The sequence below is a fragment of the Cervus elaphus genome, chromosome 25, assembly GCF_910594005.1.
Source record: "Cervus elaphus chromosome 25, mCerEla1.1, whole genome shotgun sequence".
NCBI lineage: Eukaryota > Metazoa > Chordata > Mammalia > Artiodactyla > Cervidae > Cervus > Cervus elaphus.
The window spans coordinates 10,265,089-10,287,874 of NC_057839.1; the positions used below are offsets into that span (position 1 = coordinate 10,265,089).

At 40.8% G+C, this 22,786-nt stretch overlaps 2 protein-coding genes and 1 non-coding gene across 7 annotated transcripts in view; 2 read left to right on the forward strand and 1 right to left on the reverse strand.

Moving 5' to 3' along the window:
- The window catches only part of GFM2 (GTP dependent ribosome recycling factor mitochondrial 2), a 48,693-nt gene extending 29,236 nt beyond the window's left edge, over nucleotides 1–19,457 (forward strand). For all 5 annotated transcript variants that reach the window (XM_043887868.1, XM_043887867.1, XM_043887869.1 and 2 more), the window contains 8 exons: nucleotides 28–127; nucleotides 861–1,050; nucleotides 2,507–2,583; nucleotides 4,943–5,081; nucleotides 9,659–9,838; nucleotides 11,045–11,160; nucleotides 18,362–18,544; nucleotides 18,995–19,457. In XM_043887868.1, the coding sequence (XP_043743803.1) occupies nucleotides 28–127; nucleotides 861–1,050; nucleotides 2,507–2,583; nucleotides 4,943–5,081; nucleotides 9,659–9,838; nucleotides 11,045–11,160; nucleotides 18,362–18,544; nucleotides 18,995–19,123 (1,114 nt within the window). In that variant the 3' untranslated portion in view covers nucleotides 19,124–19,457. The remainder of the gene's footprint in view (nucleotides 1–27; nucleotides 128–860; nucleotides 1,051–2,506; nucleotides 2,584–4,942; nucleotides 5,082–9,658; nucleotides 9,839–11,044; nucleotides 11,161–18,361; nucleotides 18,545–18,994) is intronic.
- On the forward strand, nucleotides 7,990–8,096 carry LOC122684025. Its single transcript, XR_006337921.1, has one exon. It is a non-coding gene; the product is annotated as a U6 spliceosomal RNA (small nuclear RNA).
- HEXB (hexosaminidase subunit beta) overlaps nucleotides 19,422–22,786 on the reverse strand; it is a 32,110-nt gene continuing 28,745 nt past the window's right edge. Inside the window, exons 10-14 of the mRNA XM_043887881.1 lie at nucleotides 22,204–22,276; nucleotides 21,218–21,392; nucleotides 20,153–20,243; nucleotides 19,891–19,995; nucleotides 19,422–19,595 (exon numbers count right to left, since the gene is read on the reverse strand). Of these exons, the coding sequence (XP_043743816.1) occupies nucleotides 19,535–19,595; nucleotides 19,891–19,995; nucleotides 20,153–20,243; nucleotides 21,218–21,392; nucleotides 22,204–22,276 (505 nt within the window). The 3' untranslated portion in view covers nucleotides 19,422–19,534. The remainder of the gene's footprint in view (nucleotides 19,596–19,890; nucleotides 19,996–20,152; nucleotides 20,244–21,217; nucleotides 21,393–22,203; nucleotides 22,277–22,786) is intronic.

The following is a 22,786-nucleotide window of genomic DNA, read 5'->3' on the forward strand; positions in this document are numbered from 1 at the left end:
TTACTAATATGAACCGTGGTTTTACAGGGAGAGGATAAGTCGTCTGCTTTTGCCATTTGCTGACCAACACATAGAAATCCCTTTACTGACTGCTGGTAACATTGCTTTGACTGTTGGGCTTAAACATGTAAGTGACCAAATGGTTTCTGTAGGAAATCACAGCTTAAATGTTTAATTAAAAGTACGTATTTTAAAAAAAAAAAAAAAGTACGTATTTTATCATAGCAAAAACCCGTAAATAATCCAAAAGTGGAATAATGAATATTGTAGTACATTCATCAACATAGTCAAATCTCAAATATTTAATAGAAAAATAAATTATGGAACGCTATAAACACTATGGATTGTCTTCATATAAATTTCAAATCCAAGTAAAATAAATATATTATTTATGGATACATACTTATGGTTTATGTTTATATTAGATAGTGTTATTCTCATTAGGTTTTTTCCTATCTTGATAACTTCAGAAAATTTAACTTTATAACTGATTATGTAAAAAGTGAAGATATTTTCCCAATGAAGTCTTGTAAGGGCAGGAATTTTTGTCTCTTTTGCTCAAAGATAAATTTGATTCGCCAGATGAATTTTAAATGTATTTTTTGTGTGTATGTGTGTTTTATTGTTGTCCTCCTCCGGCAGTGTTTATTGTTAGAATTTACTACAGCAGTGTTTTGCATAGAATTCGTCTATAAGTTAAATTAGCTTTATGAATGTACAGTTATAATAAGCTTAGTGAATTTGTCTCTTTTAGGTTTTGATGAAGAGAAAGTGCTACATTAAATTTTTCTTTGGTTTCCGTGGTTTTGGTGGAAGCTGAGTGCTTGCCTGTTGTGTTCACGCATCTTGTTTGCTTGCAGACTGCTACCGGAGACACCATTGTCTCATCAAAGTCCAGTGCATTAGCTGCATCTCGTCGAGCCAAAAGGGAGGGAGAAAAGAAGCAGAAAGAAAACGGTGAAGCAGAGAGACTTTTATTGGCTGGCGTGGAGATTCCAGAACCTGTTTTCTTCTGTACCATAGAACCTCCATCAATGGCTAAGCAGCCAGGTACAAATAATCTTGGTGCATCAATTAATTAGTGCTCTGATAATTTAGATAAAATAGTTACATTTCACTTCAAAAGGTTTTTTATGTCATTTTATGTCATTGAGTTCAGCATTTTAGTTCAGTCACTCAGTCATGTCCACCTGTTTGTGACCCCATGGACTACAGCACATCAGGCTTCCCTGTTCATCACCCAGCTCCTGGAGCTTGCCCAAACTCATGTCCATCGAATTGTGATTCCATCCAACCATCTCATCCTCTGCTTTCCATAGTTCCCAGCATCAAGGTCTTTTCCAGTGAGTGAGTTCTTCATATCAGGTGGCCAAAGTATTGGAGTTTCAGCTTCAGCATCAGTCCTTCCAATGGATATTCAGGACTGATTTCCTTTAGGATGGACTGGTTTATCTCCTTGCCACGCATGGGACTCTCAAGTGTCCTCTCCAACACCACAGTTCAAAAGCATCAATTCTTTGGTGCTCAGCTTTCTCTATAGTCCAACTCTTACATCTATACATGACTACTGGAAAAACCATAGCTTTGACTAGATGGGCCTTTGTTGGCAAAGTAATGTCTCTGCTTTTTAATATTATGCTGTCTAGGTTGGTCATAGCTTTTCTTCCAAGGAGCAAGTGTCTTCTAATTTCATGGCTGCAGTCACCATCTGATTTTGGAGTCCAAGAAAATAAAGTCTGTCACTGTTTCCATTGTTTCCCCATCTATTTGCCATGAAGTGATGGGACCAGATGCCATGATCTTAATTTTCTGAATGTTGAAGTTATAGTTGGCACTCCCTATAGTTGGTTCCTCCATATCTGATTCTGTATATGAGAAGACCCACATCAAGTCCATGTTATTCAAGGGTCAGCTGTATTCTTACTTCTTTGGTGTGATCATTCATCGTAGAGTAGGCACGTTAGCATCTCTTTATTCGTGATATAATTTAGCTTCCTTCATATTTGTTTCTGAAGGCTTTTTTGTTAGCTTCTTAACTTTTGCAGAGTATAATCAGATGATGTTACTGTCCCATGTAAAACCTTTCAGTGGCTTCCAAGTGTAAATCCAGACTTCACCATGACCTCCAAACCTTGTATGATGTGATTGATCTCATCACACATCTCCCTCATCTGATGCTACTCTTTCTTTTGTCTACCAATATCCAGCTACACTGGCCTTCTTGTTTCTTCCATAGAAACCATTCCTTGCACAGCCATTTCCTCTATCTGGAATTCTTTTTCTTTGGGATTTTAGTTACGACATCATTCTTTTTGGTTTATGTCTTTATCTAAATCATCCTGGACAGGTCTTTCCAGGTCACTCAATCTCAAGTAACCTCCCATCACTGTCTTGTCACTTTTTTTAATTATTTACAAAACATTCTGGCCATGTGAAATAACTGTTATTGTAGTACCTTATCTTAAAAAATAAAATGTAAAGGTAACAGTTATTGTTTATCCTCTAGATTTGGATCATGCATTGAAATGCCTTCAGCGTGAAGATCCCAGTTTGAAAGTGAAGCTAGATCCTGATTCTGGACAAGTATGCATATTATTATTTGATTCCCTAAATCTTTCAATAATAATGTTTGTGTGTAGGAGTGTTTAAGTCCATTTGTCTAAAACATTGATTTGTCCATGCACCTAAAAGAAAAGGCCTTCTACTTTGGCTCTCTCATAATATAAATTTCTGATTATTATCTTTACTGTCAAGCTAAATTCTTAATTCCTCAGCATGATTATACCTTACTCATATATAAACTATTCCAACATTTTTATCTTCCAGAACATAGCCTTTTGTGAAATTTTGAAATAAATCTTTCAACCCCAAGACAACACTTTGAACCTCATATGCTAAAACTTACAGAAACAGTTTACTAAAGGGAGGATGCACAGATACTTTCAGTGATGATAACACACACAGCATGGGTGAGAAGTGACAGACCGTGGCCAACAGTGTGGGAAGTAGAGTCTAGAGTGGGCACAGGACCGCACTGTGTGTTACGGTACAGTGGGAGAACGCATGTTCATTCTACGTCGTCTTTTCAGGGAGGCAGAGTAGAGTTTATGTAAAATATCGAGAAAAAGGTCCTTTAAAAGATTATAAATTTGCCTGTAAAAAGGATAAACTCAGTTAATCTGAAAAATGTGGAGTACTTTTTTTTCCTAAATGCCAACTAAATGATGTAGCAGCTTAATTTAATTGATTCTGAAGGCTGCAACAGCAATTGCAATAGAAACTTTTTATTTAAAAACCACCAATACATATTTTTTTTAAAATAGCAGATAACATGCAAGTGGACAAAGGAAAGAATTAAAGTCTCCCTTTCAGTCTTTCCATCCTGTTCTAGACAGATAATCAATGAATAGCCTTTCACACTTTTCCAAACATCCATTTTTCTGCTGTGCTATGTTATAAAACATAGTATATATATACATATTTCTAAATGTATATATACAGATATATAGCAAGTCGTTCTATTTGTATTATTCAACAACTTGCTTCTTTCCAAATAATTTACTTTTTTAACTTTATATTAAAGTATCACAGTCATATACCAAACAGTCTTTTGTTGTTGTTTCTTACAATTTTTTTACACTGAAAGGAAACAAATCAGAAACAGCCAAGGAAGAGACACATAGGGCAAAGTCTGGGAGAGTTCTAAATGCAAAGCTTTCTTCATCTTGACTCTGCGGAGTACTGCCAGCCAGGGAAGCTCACCTAAGCCTTCGGTGTCCAGAGATTTTGTTGGAACATAATCACATACTGCCTATGTGGTTGACATTTAATCTCTGGTGTCTTCTCTAGGTTTGGGCTACTACCTTCACCCTCTAGGTTGTGAATGGGTATGGCTATTCCAAAGCCTGTTTCATAAGTCACATTGTTAGACTGTCTGGCGGACAAAGGCGCCAGATAAGCAAAAACACTTCTATCAAGGAGCATTTTGGCCTAGAGATAACTTTCCAGTAGCTGAAGGCAAGGGCCAGATCTCTTTTGGGGTTAAAATTAATGCTTCACTATACAGATGGTATATGAATAAAATGGGGCAAAGAGGATTACTTGCACTGTACTCTCCCATACACAAAGACCTTCAGGAGTAACTGTTTTTGTGTTATTTTGTTTTTTGGGTTTTTTTTTTAATGTTTAATGCAAATTTGGCTGTCCTAACAAGGACCCAAAATGACATTGGTTCAGAAAAGATAAAAGTCAGTTTCTCTGTCACTTAAAGGTTCAAGCTACTCTAGTAGTTTTGACTGCCCACAAAACTGTAAGGTTAAGGTGTCCAGGATGATTGGGAAACAGCCATGTGATTGGGAGTGTGTGGGAGAGGGGTTATTTCCCTCATTCACAAGCTGTTGCCCTCATTCACATTTCAAGATAGTTATCTACATCTTCATTAAGAGAATGGTTTTATTTATCCTTAAAGACATAACCTAGAAGCTGACAACATCATTGATACTTATGTTCCATTGGCCAGAACTTAGCTTTGTGGTTGGGAAGCATGGTTCTGGTTAGAATGCCACTTGGCCAGCTAATAGCCCAGCTATCACAGAGTAAGAGGCTGGCTGCACTGGCTTTTAGTTGTGGCACATGGGATCTTCATTGCGGCATGAGCACTGACTAGTTACCCGACCAGTGATCAAACCCAGGCCCCCTGCATTGGGATTGTGGAATCTTAGCCACTGGGCCACCCCTTGTGATTCACTTTTAATTGATTTATTATTATAGTCGGAGAAGTTAAAAACAGTGTTTTGATGTAGGAGCCAAAAAAGGTTTACAGGAGACATTTTGTTTGTAAGTAATGGGAAATAAAATGTATTGATACCATACGTGTATTTAGTGTTTTGTGATAAACAGTTTTTCCTTGACCTTTGTTTTGTTTTCTTCCTCTTTTACCCAGACTATCCTTTGTGGCATGGGGGAGTTACATATTGAAATTATTCATGACCGAATCAAGAGGGAATACGGACTAGAAACCTATCTCGGGCCCCTGCAGGTGGCATACCGAGAGGCCATCCTGAATTCAGTTCATGCCACAGGTAAACTCAACGTTCAGAACTTGCTGGTCCTGTTGCTCTCTTTCTCTCCAGGATCTGTTTGCTGCATCTCTTAGTTTAGTTGCATAAAGCAGGGTTTATATTCACTAGTGTCTTCCATCAGTGAGGACAGGTTTTATGTGTGTTTTCTTGTTTTTTTTAGAATTTGTTTGCTTTAGGCATGGCCCTATTTCATTGCCGCTCATTTATTACATATACTTGGCTGAGCCACTTGTCAAGCAGGTGTGCAGTGGATTAGCCATTGAAGTAGACAGCTCATCCTGGTCCTCAATACCAGAAGGAGGATAAGAGTTTGAAGTTGGTGTGCTATTTTTTACTCCATAAAATAGTGGAAATGGGAGTGGGGAAGGTAGAATTAGATGAAGGCAGTCAAATGGTACTGACTTCCAGTTATAAGATAAATAAGTACTAGGGATGTGATGTACACCATGATAAAGATAATTAATACTGCTGTACATTATAAGTGAAAGTTAAGAGAGTATATCCTAAGATTTCTCATCACAAAGGAAAAAATCTTTTTTATTTCTTTAGTGTTATATCTATATGAGATGTTAGATGTTCACCAAACTAATTGTGGTAGTTATTTCATGATCTATATAAATAAGTTAAATCCTTATGTTGTACACTCCTACAGTGCTGTATGTCAATTATATCAGTAAAATTACAGATAATTTTAAAATTTAAAAAAGAAAAAAAATAGAGTGGAAAATAATTTCCACTGTTTAGTAAACATGGTAATCTTGTGCTGATGGTATTCTTGAGAAACTGAAGTTTTTATATTTCTGTGCCAAAATGTAAGAATTCATGCTTTTTCTACATACGATATTTTCAGTTTGGTTCCCTTAAGTAAAAGAACATGGCAGTTATTCCCATCCCCACAGTAAGGAAACTTGGACAGGTTTGTGAAAAAATATAGAAAAGAGATGTGTAGCGTAACTAGGAACTTTTAAGCACTTCAGTGGTTTATAAATAGGCCAGGTGATTACTTTTCATTGAAACTTGAAAAATTAAACAGGATATAGGGGCATGATGACAAATGACATGATGATTTCTTTTTCTGGACTTTATATCTGGAAAAACAAGATGCTTGGAAAATATAAATAACCCCTTTCAAATTAATGTCTGAAGTGGTTAGAATATGATGGAAACTTCCAGAGATTAAAAAAAGGAAGGTGGAACAGGAATGTTGGAAGATAACTCAGCACCTAGGCCACTAGCTATTCTGGAGAAATCTGTGGTCCTATTTAACTTACTGCTTGAGAGCCACATTCTCATGGAAACAATATGGAAAGTCTTCTCCATAAAAGAAGGTGACAGAGAAACTTATCTGACTGGCTTTTGGCAAAGGGGCAGAATTTCTGAGGATTTGTAACCATAGGCAATTTCAGCCTAAGTTCACAGAACCAGTGTAATCTATAAAACTCCAAACCAAGAGGAACTTAGTGTGAAGTCCTCTTCATTGGTGATAGACCAAGGAGCCTGGAGAAAGCAAACATAGGGCTCTTTAGGTAAATGTACCCTCAATCCGGGCCTCAAAGATCCCACAAAGGAAAATGAACTCAATATTTTTTTTTGAAGTTTTAAAATCATAAAGCCTTGAGAAAAGGCACAATGAGCAAAAAAAAGCAGTAGGAACAATAAACCTCACAGGCAGACGAGCAAAGCCTTCTGATACTGGAATTACCATGTACAGCGTATATAAAATAAATATTATTTTTGAAGAAATAAGAAAGGGGATTAAAAAGTATTAGTAAGAAATAGGAAACTTTCAAAAATAAATAAGCGATGGAATGTTATCTGAGAAAGAAAGGAAATGCTCAAAAAAATGATGGGGTTGTGTCATAAGGACATAGGAACCAACCTGAAGAGGCTACACTGGCTAAATCTGGGTTAATTTGAGCTCCAGAATAGCTAAGTACAATAATTAAGCCATTGACAAAAAGCTAGAATTCCTGAGGCCATACCAATAATAGATCAACAAGAAGAGACTGTTTTTCCTTACACTGAAATGGCAAGTGCTGACTGTTAGATGTTGAGGAGGAGGGTTGGAATAGAAAATCGTCATTTTGCAAATACTTAATATTGTTTACGTTGTTGAATAACATATTTGCATAGTCTTCAAGTGTCTCCCTCTAAATTGCTTGCTAGTTACAAAGTGAAAAGCTAGTAACCAGATGCTGCAGCAGTCAGACCACACCTTGACTGAACAGTCAGACCACCAGTGATCACATGCTGTTGAGACACAGGTTACATTTGTGTACATCTAGAAAATTATCAAAATGTACAGGTATTAAGACCCAAGTTCAGTGGGAAACCATACTATTCATGAGACTTCCTTGGTGGTCCAGGGGCTGAGATTGTCCTCCTAATGCCTGGGGCCAGGGTTCAGATCCCTGGGTGGGGAACTGTTAATAGATCCCACGTACCACAGCTAAGAGTTCACATGCCACAACTAAAGATTGTGCATGCCACAATTAAGACCTGGTGGAGCCAAATAAATTTTTTGAAAAAAGAGAATGAAAGAAAACTATAGCTAAGAACCATACTATTCATAGATAAGAAGACTGAACAGCATGAAGGTACCAATTCTACCCAAAGAAGTGTATCGGACATTAATACTTATTATAAAAGCAGTCATTATGATACTGATAAACTAATCAAGCTAGGAATAGACAGATATACCAGGGGAACAAACCAGAGCGCTTAGAAACACACTCATATCTAATGAAAATGCAGCTTTCACAGAGTGATATTGAAGCTCAGTGGGAAAGGGCAGACTGAATTTCAATAAATGGGCCTGGAAAAAACTATTCATATGAGAAAAGATTTATTTTCCTCCCACATACTGTATCTAAACCTCAATTCCAGTTGAATTTAAAAGCCTAAATAAGTGCTCGCTTCGGCAGCACATATACTAAAGTTGGAACGATACAGAGAAGATTAGCATGGCCCCTGCGCAAGGATGACACGCAAATTCGTGAAGCGTTAAAAAGAAAAAAAAAAAAAAATAAAAGCCTAAATAAGAGGAAAGAGTTGGAAAGTCTCCCTATGAGGACAGAAGAATAAAGAGAACAAATGCTAATGTATGCAAAAGAGGAAAGAAAGAAAACCCCAGTGCTTTATGAAAGTTTTTAAACTTTCAAATTTTTGGAAGATAGTATAGGAGAACTTAACCAGGTAAGGCTGAAACTGAACTAAAAGATGAGTAAATTTGATGGTATTGAAATTAAGAATGTATTAGAATATAATGAAAGCAAAAAGATAGGCTGAGAGAAGATACTTGCCTCATATAAAACTGACAGATGAGAATCCAAAAATCACTAAAAACATGACAGCCAACCAACTAGAAAAGTGAGCAAAAAAGGTTGAACAGACATTTCACAAAAGAGGCCGAAGGCCCATGAACACATTAAAAGATTGTCAGTGATTAGGGTCATGCGAGTTAAAAGACAAGATGCCCTTTTACACCAACGAGATTGGCAAGAAAACAGTTTGGCAACTTTGTTATGAAGTTGGCTATGTGTAGACCTTAGTTCTCAGCAGTTCCTCTAGTAGGTATCAGTAGGTATCAGTCCTGGGTGTTCATTGGAAGGACTCATGTTGAAGCTGAAACTCCAATCCTTTGGCCACCTGATGCAAAGAGCTGATTCATTTGAAAAGACCCTGATGCTGGGAAAGACTGAGGGCGGGAGGAGAAGGGGATGACAGAGGATGAGATGGTTGGATGGCATCACCGACTCAATGGACATGAGTTTGGGCGAACTCCAGGAGTTGGTAATGGACAGGCAGGCCTGGCGTGCTGTGGTTCATGGGGTTGCAAAGAGTTGGACATGGCTGAGCAACTGAACTGAACAGGTGGTTTCTTGACTGCTTCTCCCTTGCTTAGCAGTGGTTCCAGATCTGCCCTGTGGAACTCAGGGAAGGTCGTAGAGGCTGGAGTCTTGCCTACAAGAAATGGGGGACAAAAGCCCTCCATGCCAGAGAGCCCCAACAGGGCCCCACTCAGTTTCACTGACCACTGTTGCTTGTTGACAAATGAGGGATACCATTTTCATTTTAACAAATAGATCAGTAGTTTTGGAGGATTGAAATCATGAACATTAAATAAAGAATATATTGCTGGAACTGTATGAAATTTAACTGTTTGTTGTCAAGGTTAAAAACCTTTCAATTTTCATTAGATAACCTTTTGTACTCAGTAAGTGTTTTAAGTAAAAATTTTGTGCTTAAAAGAATTTCAGTCACATAAACGTTGAAACGTATGATCTGCATGTCAGAACTTGTGTGTTCATCTGCCTCAACACACCCTAACACTGAAGCAATATTAATAGGTGATTCAGAGCAAGTGTTGATAAATACAGAATCTACGCTTTCTTGATAGAACTATTTACTCTGACATTTTTATACTATGCTTAGTGTCTTTATTGGTATTCTCTTCCATGAGACCTTGAATTTGTTGACTGTAATCAACTTGTTCGACTTGTTGATTTTGCCAGTTGTGGCACCTTGACACCTTTCCAGAACAAATCTCTGAGGTACTATATTCAATTTGTTTACAGATACCTTAGATAGAACTTTAGGAGACAAACGGCATCTTGTGACTGTAGAACTGGAAGCAAAACCCATGGAAACGTCATCTCTTCTGCCCATTATCGAGTATGCAGCAAGCGTTGCCGGAGACCTCTCGCAAGCCTCCAGGGAGGCCTTTGAAAATGGCGTTCACAGTGCATGCCTCCAAGGTGAGGTAGTCAAACCAGAGTAAGCATGGGTATCACTTTCAACCCCTTCTAATAATAGAAATTATTTCTTTCTTCTTTTCTAACTTTGGGAGTATTTTCTCCCTGTTTCTCCCCATGCATATGTCATACCTTGTAGTTGTCCCACAGTGTTGCATATTCTGTTTTGTTGTTTTCAATCTTTTGTTCACTTTGCTTTTCAGTTTTGGAGGTGTCTACTGATAAATCTTCTCACTCAGACTTTGCTCCGCCGTGTCCCGTCTGAGTGTGTCAGTGGTCTTCTTCCTTTCTGTTAGTGTCTCTGACCTGAGGCATTCCGTTTTGATTCTGTCTCTGTGCCATCATGATCATCTGTTCTTCGTGGCCTTCACTTTGTCTGTCACAGCCCTTAGCATGTTCATCACAGTTCATATTCTCAGTCTGACCATTCAGCATCCCTGCCATGTCTGGTTCTGATGCTTGCTCTCTCTGTTCAGATTGTGCTCTTTGCCCTTCAGCATTTTTCTTGATAGCCAGCTATGATACACTGGGTGAAAGGGACTGCTCTAAACTGGCCTTTAGTACTGTGGTGGGGAGGGGGGGGGGGGGGGCGTCTGTGCCCCTAAGATTGGGTCTTAGCCGGTGCCCTTGGCCTCTGGGCTGCACAGCCGTTTCTCAGACCTTCCATCCCCCCATAGGTGGGACAGGACGGCTGGAGTAGACTGCCATTGGGTGCTTCCCTCAAGTCACCTAGGCTCTGATACCCCTTCAAGTTTGGCTCTGAGGGCGGACCTTGTTAAGAATAGAGTGCCTTGGGGTATTTCAGAAAGAATTCCTCCCCACTGCCACCCTCATGAATCTGATATTTACTGTGAGAGCCTGCTTGAGATCACAAAATTGTGCCCCTCCCCACCCCCAAGACTGGGTCCTCCTGGAGTTTTTAACTCTGACTGGGCCACACTGAGCCTCAGACAGTTAATCAGTTACAGTTCAGTGCAACTCCCTGCACTGACCTCTCTCTCCAGTCTTAGGGACAGTAGTTTGCCCTTTGTCCTCCCCTCTCCAGTCAACCCAATAAGAGTTGTTGCTGTTTATTTATTATTTAGAACAGGGTGATGACTTCAAAGCTCCTTACATGCAGGACACTGGAAGTTCTCTGCCTCTTTACACATTTCAGTTACCCCTCACTGAATACGATACAGTCCTAATATAGTTTTCCCCATTACCTAGGACCATTGCTTGGATCCCCAGTTCAAGACCTAGCAGTTACTTTACATTCTTTGGTAATTCATCCCGGTACCTCCACAACTATGATTTCTGCCTGTGTCTCAAGATGCCTACAAAAGGTATGGAAGTGTCCTAATCCTTTCTGCTGTAATTGTGATTGTGGTTTTCATTTCATTCATTTCATTAGTCTGCCCTCTAAGGGATAAGAATAAGAGGCTTATGGAAGCTTCCTGATTGGAGAAGCTGCTGTAACAGTGCTTCCTATTAAAGTGCTGCACTCAATATGCCAGCAAATCTGGAAAACTCAGCAGTGGCCACAGGACTGGAAAAGGTCAATTTTCATTCCAGTCCCAAAGAAAGGCAATACCAAAGAATGTTCAAACTGCCACACAATTGCACTCATTTCACATGCTAGTAAAGTAATGCTCAAAATTCTCCAAGCAAGGCTTCAACAGTATGTGAACTGAGAACTTCCAGATGTTCATGCTGGATTTAGAAAAGACAGAGGAACCAGAGGTCAAATTGCCAATATCTGTTGGATCATCGAAAAAGCAAGAGTGTCCAGAAAAACATCTTTTTCTGCTTTATTGACTACACCAAAGCCTCTGACTGTGTGGATCATAGCAAACTATGGAAAATTCTTAAAGAGTTGGGAATACCAGACCACCTTACCTGTCTCCTGAGAAATCTATACTCAGATCAACAGTTAGAACTGGACATGGAACAACAGACTGGTTCCAAAATGGGAAAGGAGTATGTCAAGGCTGTATATTGTACCCTGCTTATTTAACTTATATGCAGAATACATCATGCAAAATGCAGGGCTGGATGAAGCACAAGATGGAATCAAGATTGCTGGGAGAAATATCAGCAACCTCAGATACGCAGATGACACCAACCTTTTGGTAGAAAGTGAAGAGGAACTAAAGAGCCTCCAGATGAAAGTGAAAGTGAAAGTTGGCTTAAAACTCAACATTCAAAAAACTAAGATCATGGCATCTGGTCCCATCACTTCATGGCAAATAGATGGGGAAGCAATGGAAAGAGTGAGAGATTTTGTTTTTTTGGGTTCCAAAATCACTGCAGATGGTGACTGCAGCCATGAAGTTAAAAGACGCTTGCTCCTTGGAAGAAAAGCTATGACCACCCCAGACAGCGTATTAAAGCAGAGACCTTACTTTGCCAACAAATGTCCACCTAGTCAAAGCTATGGTTTTTCCAGTAGTCATGGACTCTAAAGAAACCTGGGGACTGAAGAATTGATGTTTTTGAACTGTGGTGTTGGAAAAGACTCCTGAGAGTCCCTTGGACTGCAAGGAGATCCAACCAGTCAATCCTAAAGGAAGTGAGTCCTGAATATCCATTGGAAGTACTGATGCTGAAGCTGGAACTCCAATACTTTGACCACCTGATGCAAAGAACTGACTTATTGGAAAAGACCCTGATGCTGGGAAAGATTGAAGGCAGGAGGAGAAGGGGATGACAGAGGATGAGATGGTTGGATGGCATCACTGACTCAATGGACATGAGTTTGAGCAAACTCCGGGAGTTGGTGATGGACAGGGGTGCCTGGCATGCTGCAGTCCATGGGGTCACAAAGAATCGGACACAACTGAGCAACTGAACTGAATCCGTTTTGCTTTAAGGCACTCTGGCCAGCCATGCATCACTGATCCGCAGACAGCTGTGCTCCCAGGGCCTGACCTTGTGTCCTTGCATTCTGAACCCTATAATCAAGAGTTTCTAATCCTGGAGAAACTTTGATTTCTTAATCACTGGAGTTTTATTCAAAATAGGATCTAGGATATTGGTATTCAACACAGATAGTGACTAAACATCCTCTGATTCTGCCGAAGAGGCAAGTTGTTTTAGTGGCGTCTCTCCTTCCCCTGCCTTCCCAGGTGGCACTGGAGTAAAGAACCTGCCTGCCAATGGAGGAGCTATAAGAGACGCAGCTTCCACCCCTGGGTCAGGAAGATACCTTGGAGGGGAGAAGGAAATGGCAGTTCGCTCTATTGTTCTTGCCTGGGAAATCCCATGGGCAAAGGAGCCTGGGGGGCTACAGTCCATAGGGTTACAACGAGCCGGACTTGACTGAAGCGACTGAGCATACATGCTGCTTTTCCTATACCATATACATAGCCACAGAGGCAGGCTTGGCAGCTCTGAGTAAAAGACACTCTTTGGGTCAGCTCTGCCCAAAATGGACTATAATGTAAAGGACACTGTAGGTCTAATATTGGTTCCAGTATTGGAGTTCATGTTTATTCTACTAAGATTAATCAAGGATCACTAAAATCAGATAAGTCCTGTTGAGTTATAGATCAGATAAGTGAAGTTCCTTCTCAGAGCATAAAGCAGTTTCCTCTTCTCCTTGTGGTTGCCTGGGGATTTGCCCTTGAGCTAGTGGAGGTGATGGAATTCCAGTTGAGCTATTTTAAATCCTAAAAGATGATGCTGTGAAAGTGCTGCACTCAATATGCCAGCAAATTTGGAAAACTCAGCAGTGGCCACAGGACTGGAAAAGGTCAGTTTTCATTTTAATGCTAAAGAATGTTCAGACTACCACACAGTTGCACTCATCTCACATGCTAGCAAAGTAATGCTCAAAATTCTCCAAGCCAGGCTTCAATAGTATGTGAACTGAGAACTTCAAGCTGAATGTAGAAAAGGCAGAGGAACCAGAGATGAAATTGCCAACATTCGTTGGATCATCAAAAAAGCAACAGAGTTCCAGAAAAACATCTCCTGTTTATTGACTACGCCAAAGCCTTTGACTGTGTGGATCACAACAAACTGAAAAATTCTTAAAGCATTGGGAATACCAGACCACCTTACCTGCCTCCTAAGAATTCTGTATGCAGGTCAAGAAGCAACAGTTAGAACCAGACTTGGAACAACAGACTGGTTCCAAATTGGGAAGGGAGTACATCAGGGCTGTATGTTGTCACTCTGCTTATTTAACTTCTATGCAGAGTACATCATGCGAAATGCCAGGTTGGATGAAGCACAAGCTGGAATCAAGATTGCCTAGAGAAATACAAATAACCTCAGGTATGCAGATGACACCACCCTTACAGCAGAAAGAGAAGAGGAACTAAAGAGGCTCTTGGTGAAAGTGAAAGAGGAGAGTGAAAAAGCTGTCTTAAAACTCAGCATTCAAAAAAGATCATGGCATCCAGTCCATCACTTCATGGCAAATAGATGGGGAAACAATGGAAACAGTAAGAGACTTTATTTTTTTAAGCTCCAAAATCACTGCAGATGGTGACTGCAGCCGTGAAATTAAAAGATGCACTTCTTGGAAGAAAAGCTATGAACAACCTAGACAGCATATTTAAAATCAGAGAAATTACTTTGCTGACAAAGGTCTATCTAGTCAAAGCTATGGTTTTTCCAGTAGTCATGTGTGGGTGTGAGAGTTGGACTCTAAAGAAACCTGAGGACCGAAGAATTGATGCTTTTGAACTGTGGTGTTGGAGAAGACTCTTGAGAGCCCCTCGGACTGCAAGGAGATCCAACCAGTCAATTCTAAACGAAATCAGTTCTGAAAATTCATTGGAAGAACTGATGCTGAAGCTCCAGTACTTTGGCCACCCGATGCAAAGGACTGACTCATTGGAAAAGACCCCGATGCTAGGAAAGATTGAAGGCAGGAGGAGAAGGGGACGACAGAGGATGTGAAGGTTGGATGGCATCACTGACTAAATGGACATGAATTTGCGTACGCTCCAGGAGTTGGTGATGGACAGGGAAGCCTGGTGTGCTGCAGTCCATGGGGTCAGCCGCCAGGACCTTGGTGTGCTGAATGGTGATTCCATGCATTCATTCAGTGTGGGAATACTCTAGCTTTGTAGGTGACTGATGTGCATTAAAACACTTGCTTTTATCACCATTTTCTAGTATTTTGGACTGGGTTTGAGATGTGGTTTTCTAGTCTCATTTGAATCCATAATTACAAAGTTAATTTAATTAGCCTAAGTCCCTGATTTAGAAGGCTGAACTTGAAAGACTTTCTCATGTGAGTTCAAATTCATACTTCTTAAGAGTTTTCATTTTAAAAAATACCCACTTACATTTTCAAAAATAAAATTATAAATATTGTTTTCTGGAGCATATAGTTAGAAATATTGCCTGTAAAGTGGTCATGATGAAATTGTTGAAAACATTTACCTTCCAATAGTTCTTAAACGTTCCACCTGACTTTGGTTTTGGTATTCAAATTACCGTCACCTGAAACATGATACAGTGCTTCTAAGTTAACCTCAAGCCCCAGTATTTTGGCCAGTCCTTCAGAATCTAATACCCCTTGGTTAAGCTTCCATTAAGACCATAGTAGAGAATAAGAATTAACTTTATGAGGCCTCCACTTAATCTTTAGTTTTAATTCATTACTTTAAATACTACTAATGGAAGTACTCTGAGCCTTGTGAAACTTCATCTGGTGGGGAAACTCCTTGCCTCTGCTGATGAGAAGTCAGTGATGCTTCATATAGTTATCGAGCCATCTATGTTGCACTTACGGTGCACTGGGATCTGAGGGAGCACGATAAGATGCATGTTTTTCTTGACCTAAACAAGCTTATCATTTAGAAGGAAATTAAATATAGCCAAACAGTCAGAATATTAGACAGAATGGTATAAGATTCACAGAAGTTGAGAAGTGGGGAATTGGAGCACGGTTCTTGGTGTCACCTACTATTTGGCACCTGCCAAGAGCGCTGGCAGCCCCGGAACAAGGGCGTGCCCGTCAGCCTCTGCAGAGGCTGAGCCCGGGCTGCCACAGCTCTCGACCTGCAACACCCCGGGGAGTTCAGCGTGGAGCGCCGCGGCCTCGCTGCAGGGAACCTGCAGGACAGGTCTTTAGATACTTGGATGTTTTAGGAACTGATTTCAAGATTCTAGTCCTTGCATCTCCTCTTGCCTAGAAAAGCACTAAATCCCTTTCTGAGGACCTCAGATCCTCCTGGAGAGCAGAAAACCCTTTGTAAAATGAGTGCTTAGTTGTATTGAACTCCCCCTTCACCAAAATCTTATGTATTAACCTTACCCCACTGCCTCTTCAGAGCAGTCTCTCAGAGCTGTCTGAGGTGCTGTCTCCCAGGCTGCAGTTTTCATTTTGCCCCAGATGAAACTTAACTTGCATCTTTTTAGTCAACACTGGAAAGAAGTTAATGTTGCTGAAATTCAGCCTCTGTTCACAGCTGCTGAATAGAAACGTAGAGACAAGAGTTTTCAGTGAAACAGGAGAGAAGCTTTTATTGCTTTGCCAGGCAAGGGGGCCCTGGTGAGCTAATCCCAAGACTGTGTGAGCCACCCTGAAGAGACAGGGAGCAGTTTATAGTGTTTCAGGAGCAGGGTGTTTCAACCGGTCTACAGTCTGTGTTCTTGGGGTTAGCAGTTTTCATCGAGAGGGTTCTGCTTCCTGAAAAACAGTTTACGTGTGTTAAGCCTTTATATCTTTAAGGGAACTGTGAGTTTGGTGATCATTAGAATATAGGAGGGACTGGAGTCTGGAGAGCCTCAGGGAATAGACCAGATCTGAGCTAGAGTATCAGCAACAGGAATATAAATCTCACAGCTCACGTTGGGGAAACAGGAAATCAAAGACGCATGTCCGGGTAACCTGACCATGAGTGATGCCGTCAACAGAAAGAGGAGCGAGCAGGCAGGCGTTTGGGAAGGAAACAGTGAGATCAGTTTGGGGCGTCCTGGGTTGCTGCAAGACACTCAGACATCATCCCAGAGTAGCCCAGTGGATTACAAGGAGCACCCAAAGACTGTGACTCCCGTACAGCTTAGCGTTTCTGAGGAAGCTCTGTAGAAGCAGTTTTTGATGCTCTATAACTATGCAGGGTCGCTAAGGAAAACGCTGTGAAAGAGGACTAAGGACAGACCCACGAGCACAGTACCTCCTGTTCAGTCACACAGAACTCTGACCCTTCCTTAGATGCAGCATTACTCCTCTTAATTTTTAGTCTTTTCCCACTCCAGTATGTTATTCAAAAAGATACCCTGTGAAGTGGCACGAAGCTTTGGGTAAGAATTGCAAAAATACACAGGATGTATTTAGTTGTTTCTGTGTCATTATTTTTCCGTAATGTTTTCATTCAAGGATTATTAGATACTTTTTCATTAATTTGAGTCATTTCAGTTGGTAGTGATTTTAAAGGCTTAATCAGCTGCAAAGAACTGAAATTATGCTTTTACTATACATATGTGTGCTATGGTTTTCTGAAATGTCTACAATAGAGAATATGCTGATGTTTTTACGAATCTGCCCATTTTTCATGATTGTGAAGGTAGAAGGGGGAGGGGAAGGAGGAGGCGCAGAGCATTACTGGACAATAGGGGCGATGCTACCGCTGGTCCTGAGTGACTGGGGGCAGGCGAGCAGAGAAGATGATCAGCCAGAGGCAGATAAAGGAGAGGCCACATTCCAGAGCCCTTTGCTCTTTGATCTGGCTTCCACTGCTAAATCCAAGATGATTATATCCCACCGGACAACCAAACAGGCTTAGAATATATGGGAAATTGTTTTATTGTGTTTTAACTCTGTTAGGCTGGAGAAGTAGGTTACCTATTAAAGCAGACTCATCAGTAGTTACAGTGCTTGCAAACGACCTCCAAATCCATGTACCAGTTTGGCTGATGGAATGATGCTATGCAGACAAAATCTGACAAGGACCCGGACGCCAATATATTTTTATTCCTCTGCTGCTTCCCCAGTTTTGTCCACTTCCTATTTGCCTGATGCTGTTTTAGCTTTTTTCAGTTTCTGTATCTGCTTGTTCTTCTTGGCCTTTGAAATCTAAAATTCTGAACAGAATTCTGTTTCTTACAGTAAGAATATGTTTCTGCTTACTCTGTTTTTACCTCTCTCCTTCATTTCCCTCCTTGATTGCCCCGACTTGTAGCATGGACTGTAACTATAGGTTTCAAAACTTAAAGAGGAGATATATGAAGGAAATATGTCTTTGAGAGGGGAAAACCATTTTCTTTCCCCTGTGTCTCTGGGCACATGTTCACAGGTGCTCTACCTAATCAGACTTTACCAACCATCCTCTTGCAAAACATACGTGAAGGTAGGCGCAAACCCTACATGAGGTCTCAGGTATACTGTTGGCGTGCATGTACACGCAAACGTTGATGTTTTGGACTTCTTAGAAAGAGGGTTAAGGCAGGCTTCTGTCTTTTTGCTGGAGGCTCTGTGCTTAAGAGTATGGACAGTATTTTAAAGTTTTTATGAATCTTCCCTTCATAACAGAAGTCTGATCTACAGTCTGAAGAAGAGGAGTTAACATCCTTTAATTCCTTTAGGCTCTGAAGAAAGCTGAAAAGCAAATTCTGGAGCCCCTGATGAATCTTGAGGTGACGGTGACAAGAGATTACCTCAGCCCTGTCCTAGCAGACCTGGCACAGAGAAGAGGGAACATTCAGGAAATCCAGTCTCGCCAAGACAGCAACGTTGTTACTGGGTTTGTTCCCTTAGCAGAAATCATGGTAGGTGCTCTGAGACTAAATCTACATATTTTACATAAATTGCTGGAGAAATCCCAGGGATCATATCAGCACGGGTGTGGATGTGTGGCGGAGGGCTTCCCAGCCCTGTACAAAGTTTGAGGTGGGCTCTACCAAAATGTGTCATCAGCCTAAATGACCATTTCTCCATCCTGAGCACTTATTTACGTCTACTATCGCTGGCTCCCAGCCAGTTCTTCTTGCCATTCTTTTCCCCGCCAGCCTCTCCTGCTCTAGGACAGGCATCTGAGCACCAGCAGAGCCTTTTACCAAACGCTGGGACTGCGGAATACTTCTGAAGCATACCCCCACTCCTGGTTTTCTGTCCTCACAGTACTTAGCAAGTTTTTCCTGATAATGGTCAAAAGATGTGCAGGGAGAGATTTGAGGCTTAACTTTGCAGAGATAACTAACTTAAATTATTTTGATTAGGGTTATTCAACTGTGCTTCGAACGTTAACATCAGGCTCAGCTACTTTTTCCTTAGAGCTGTCTAATTATCAAGCCATGAATCCTCAAGACCAAAGTACGCTGCTCAGCCAGAGAAGTGGCTTGTCCTAAGTCCTTGGAGAGAAACTCAGGAGCACCTACCTACTTCGTTTTCAGTAAGAACACTTTAAGGGAGAACTTGAACAGACAGTGGCACTGGTGCTGGTCATTCTACTTTATAGCATGAGAAACGTGCTGTGATGTTGAAGGTTAATGTACCTGAACTGTATTGTGTATCTAGGAAATTATTACTGTTGGCAGTTAAGATTCAGTCTTTTGGAATACACTGAGTGATAGATATCACAAGGTTTTCGGTTGGCTGATTTTACACTTCTGTCACAAGAAAGATGTCAGTATAATAAGATGGAGGTTCAATCAATAAAAAGATGTTTATTCAAAAACATGATTTTTAAAATCGGGTTGATTGTAGTAAGGATTGACTGTGGACTCTTTTCCCATATTTTCTTCTGTTTCAGCTCGTTTTTACATTCTGCCCTCATGGTCACAATAGCCAGTAAAGAGAGGTTGTGCAGCTATTCCTCGTCTGTAGGACAAGTATAAACAAAAGATGTTTTAGACTGATGTAATTCACCTCTGTCTTAAGAAACTTAGTAGCTCAAGTCAGAATCACTAAACCATACCACAAATTACTGAGGAGAGATTCATAATTAATGGAGAAACAGTTGCCAATTTTTCCTAATTAGATCACTACCTCTTAAGTCATGTACATTTCTGTTTATAGCAAAAAGAAAAAAAATCCCAATAAGCTAGCTAACACTAAATAAGGTTAAAAATCACCCTGTACTTAACAGTATCCTAGCCTGACAAATGTGTCTTACTTGACCATTCTGCAGCGGTGTCTTGTTAGTCTCCTGTAGGCATCCTCTAGGTCTGTGACTTCTGGGGGACTCCAGAGTCTCTCACTAACAGCACTCGCCCGAGGCCTAAAATTTAAACCACATATCCCCCAAGGCAGTTTAAATTAATGTTTTCTTCAAGAAGCAAATCACACACTTGGGCAAATTTCTAGTGCTTTCCTGCTTGGGTGGAGAAGAGAAACTCAGGCACCTTAATTCACATGTCCTTCCTTAGATTCCATACCATAATCTTGGAGTAAGATTAGTTGCATCCACATACTCTCCCCACAGGCAGGCTTCTCCACCAATGACAAGCTGTTTCTGTTCTGGAGTACCTAGATTACAATCAGTGGTATAAGTTAGGTAGTTGCAACTTGAGGCTCACATACAGAGCCGGTGCTGATTTCCAGTGTTAGCCTGGGGCAAGGTTTCTCTCTCGGAGTCAGGAGGACCTTGGGAGAAGTTCACAGCTGTGGCACAAAAATTGGTCGGAAACTTTATTGCCACAACTGACCCCGTGGTTCAGAGTGTTTGTTAGCGTGTGTCGACTAATGTAGCAGGCCAGTAGTAAAGAGACCATTCTATTTTGGTTTTATGCAAACTTATTTGGACACCAGAAGCACTTCCCCTGGTTGCCTGCAGATAGTGTGCCAAGGAATGCAAGGTGGACTATGCTCGTGACCACCACTCCTGCCTTCAGAACCTATCTCTTGGTATTCAAAGAAGCTAGGTATCGACAGTAATTACGACTTTTTGATTCTCAGAAAATGCTTTTAGAGAAACAGTTCCTGACAGACCTGCAGTTTTGATACTTTTTAAACACCGGAACACTTTTCCTCAAAGGAAATTGTAAAAGTCTAGTGTACAAAACTGGACAAAGCAGAACTGTTCTTAAGGGGGTTTGAGAGCCTGGAGCCCCACCACTCAGACATGCCCATCCCCAAGGATGCCTCCTCCTCAGAACCCGGAAGCCACCGAACAGGACGCGATCCCTACTTAGGTGTCTGACATCGCAGAGAAAGCTCAGGGGAGAGACAAGGCTCATGCAGTAGGCATCTTTAAATGCATGGTGACAAGTCATGTCAGTGTAAGGGAATCTTACTTTTGAAGTTCTTTCATTAGGAAAGAATACAGTTTCTTTCACAAAGTTTAAAATGATACTGAATTCAGTCTGTTGGATTATACACAAGGAAAATCAAGGATCAAACATAAAGGGAGGATAATAGGTGGTACCTAGGTAAAGATTCCCGGAGGGAGGGGAGCGGTTGAAAAACCGAACATGTCCACTAAGGGTCGTTGCTTCACTTACCCTCAAAGTCAAGAGGCTCCACAGAGTAGTAATGTCTCCAGTCTTGTCCGTAACTGATCACATCTAAGTACCAAGGAGCAGAAATGATCACAGGGAAGCCAGCTGCTGTAATGTTATTTAGTTCCATAGAGAAGCTGTCCATTTTCCATACTTGAACTACTGTGCCTGGTATAAGCTAATAAAGTTACAAATTGAAGTACATATTATTAAGTCTCGCAACTACAGCAGATGAAAGTAAAAGTCTGACACTGTACCTAATAACTAACTCTCTAAGATCCTTGACAAAGCAACGTTTTCTTCTTTCCCCTTTCTTCTTTAAGGTAATATCTAATGCTATTTGTAATAAGGACTTGGACATTTCATCAAACCTTAAGGTTTGATATTTAACTTTTTACCTTTTGTCTATATTCAATACCATGTGGGAATAATGAATTGAAGCTTTAGTCCCATTTGTACCACACTATTTTACTTTGGAACTTAGAGGATCCCACTAACCCTTTTGGAAAGATAATACAAGTAGCTGGACTTTCAAATTTTCAGTTGCCCCAAAGGAAAATAAAGAATTCTGATAATGTCAGAGAGAAATGCCATTTAAAATAAAAAGTGTACTTGACAGTGATACTTAAAACGAAGGTTACCTTAACAGCAATAAAGACTCATTCTTATCTGTTTGTTCTGCCCTTCTGAAAAACGGAACATTTTTCAAAGTACTTCAATTTGTTACTAAGAATGAGACGGAGAGGGAGGAAGGGAGATGGCAGAGATGAGAGGAGGCAGCACTGAAGAATGAAGTAAATGGAAGAAATCAAATAAACACCATGATCATTGGTGTCAGCGTGCGGCTCTTGCCTAACAGCAGGTTAAACTGAAAGGTAAGCTGACTTCCCCCAACATTACAGGGAAAGCTTAGAGTTCCTTCCATCCAAGGTGTTAGAGTATTAGGTCTCATATTATCAGAGCCACACGCAGTATTAGTAACCTCTCACCTTGCCTTCATCATCATAAACCTCTTGCCAGACTATGGGTCTCTTGTTCATGGCTGAAATCATATCCAAAACCCTACCATTGAAACAAATTACAAAGTTATTTCAGATCACAACCTTAGCAATGTGTGTAAAGAATGCACATTTTATACCAAAGACTGCAGCACTGACAGATGCCTTTCAGTATGCGCATGCGAAGTTGCTTCTGTGTCCGACTGTCTGTGACCCCATGGACTGTAGCCCACCAGGTCCTCTGTCCATGGGATTCTCCAGGCAAGAATACTGGAGTGGGTTGCCATGCCCTCCTCCAGGGGATCTTCCCAACTCAGAAATCGACCCCATGTCTCTTGTGTCTCCTGCATTGGCAGGCAGGTTCTTTACCACTAGCGCCACCTGGGAAGCCTTTCAGTACAACCCAACTTTATAGCAGAACAAGCTAAGTTTGGTGGTGACCCCTGTGGTTCTTTCTGACACAACAGGAGGGTTCAACAGTCATTTGCAGAATGAATCAGCTAAGCATGCCCCAAAGCTAGGACGATGTGGCAATTCACAAGGAAGTGTACAAACAGCAATCCTGGATAATCTC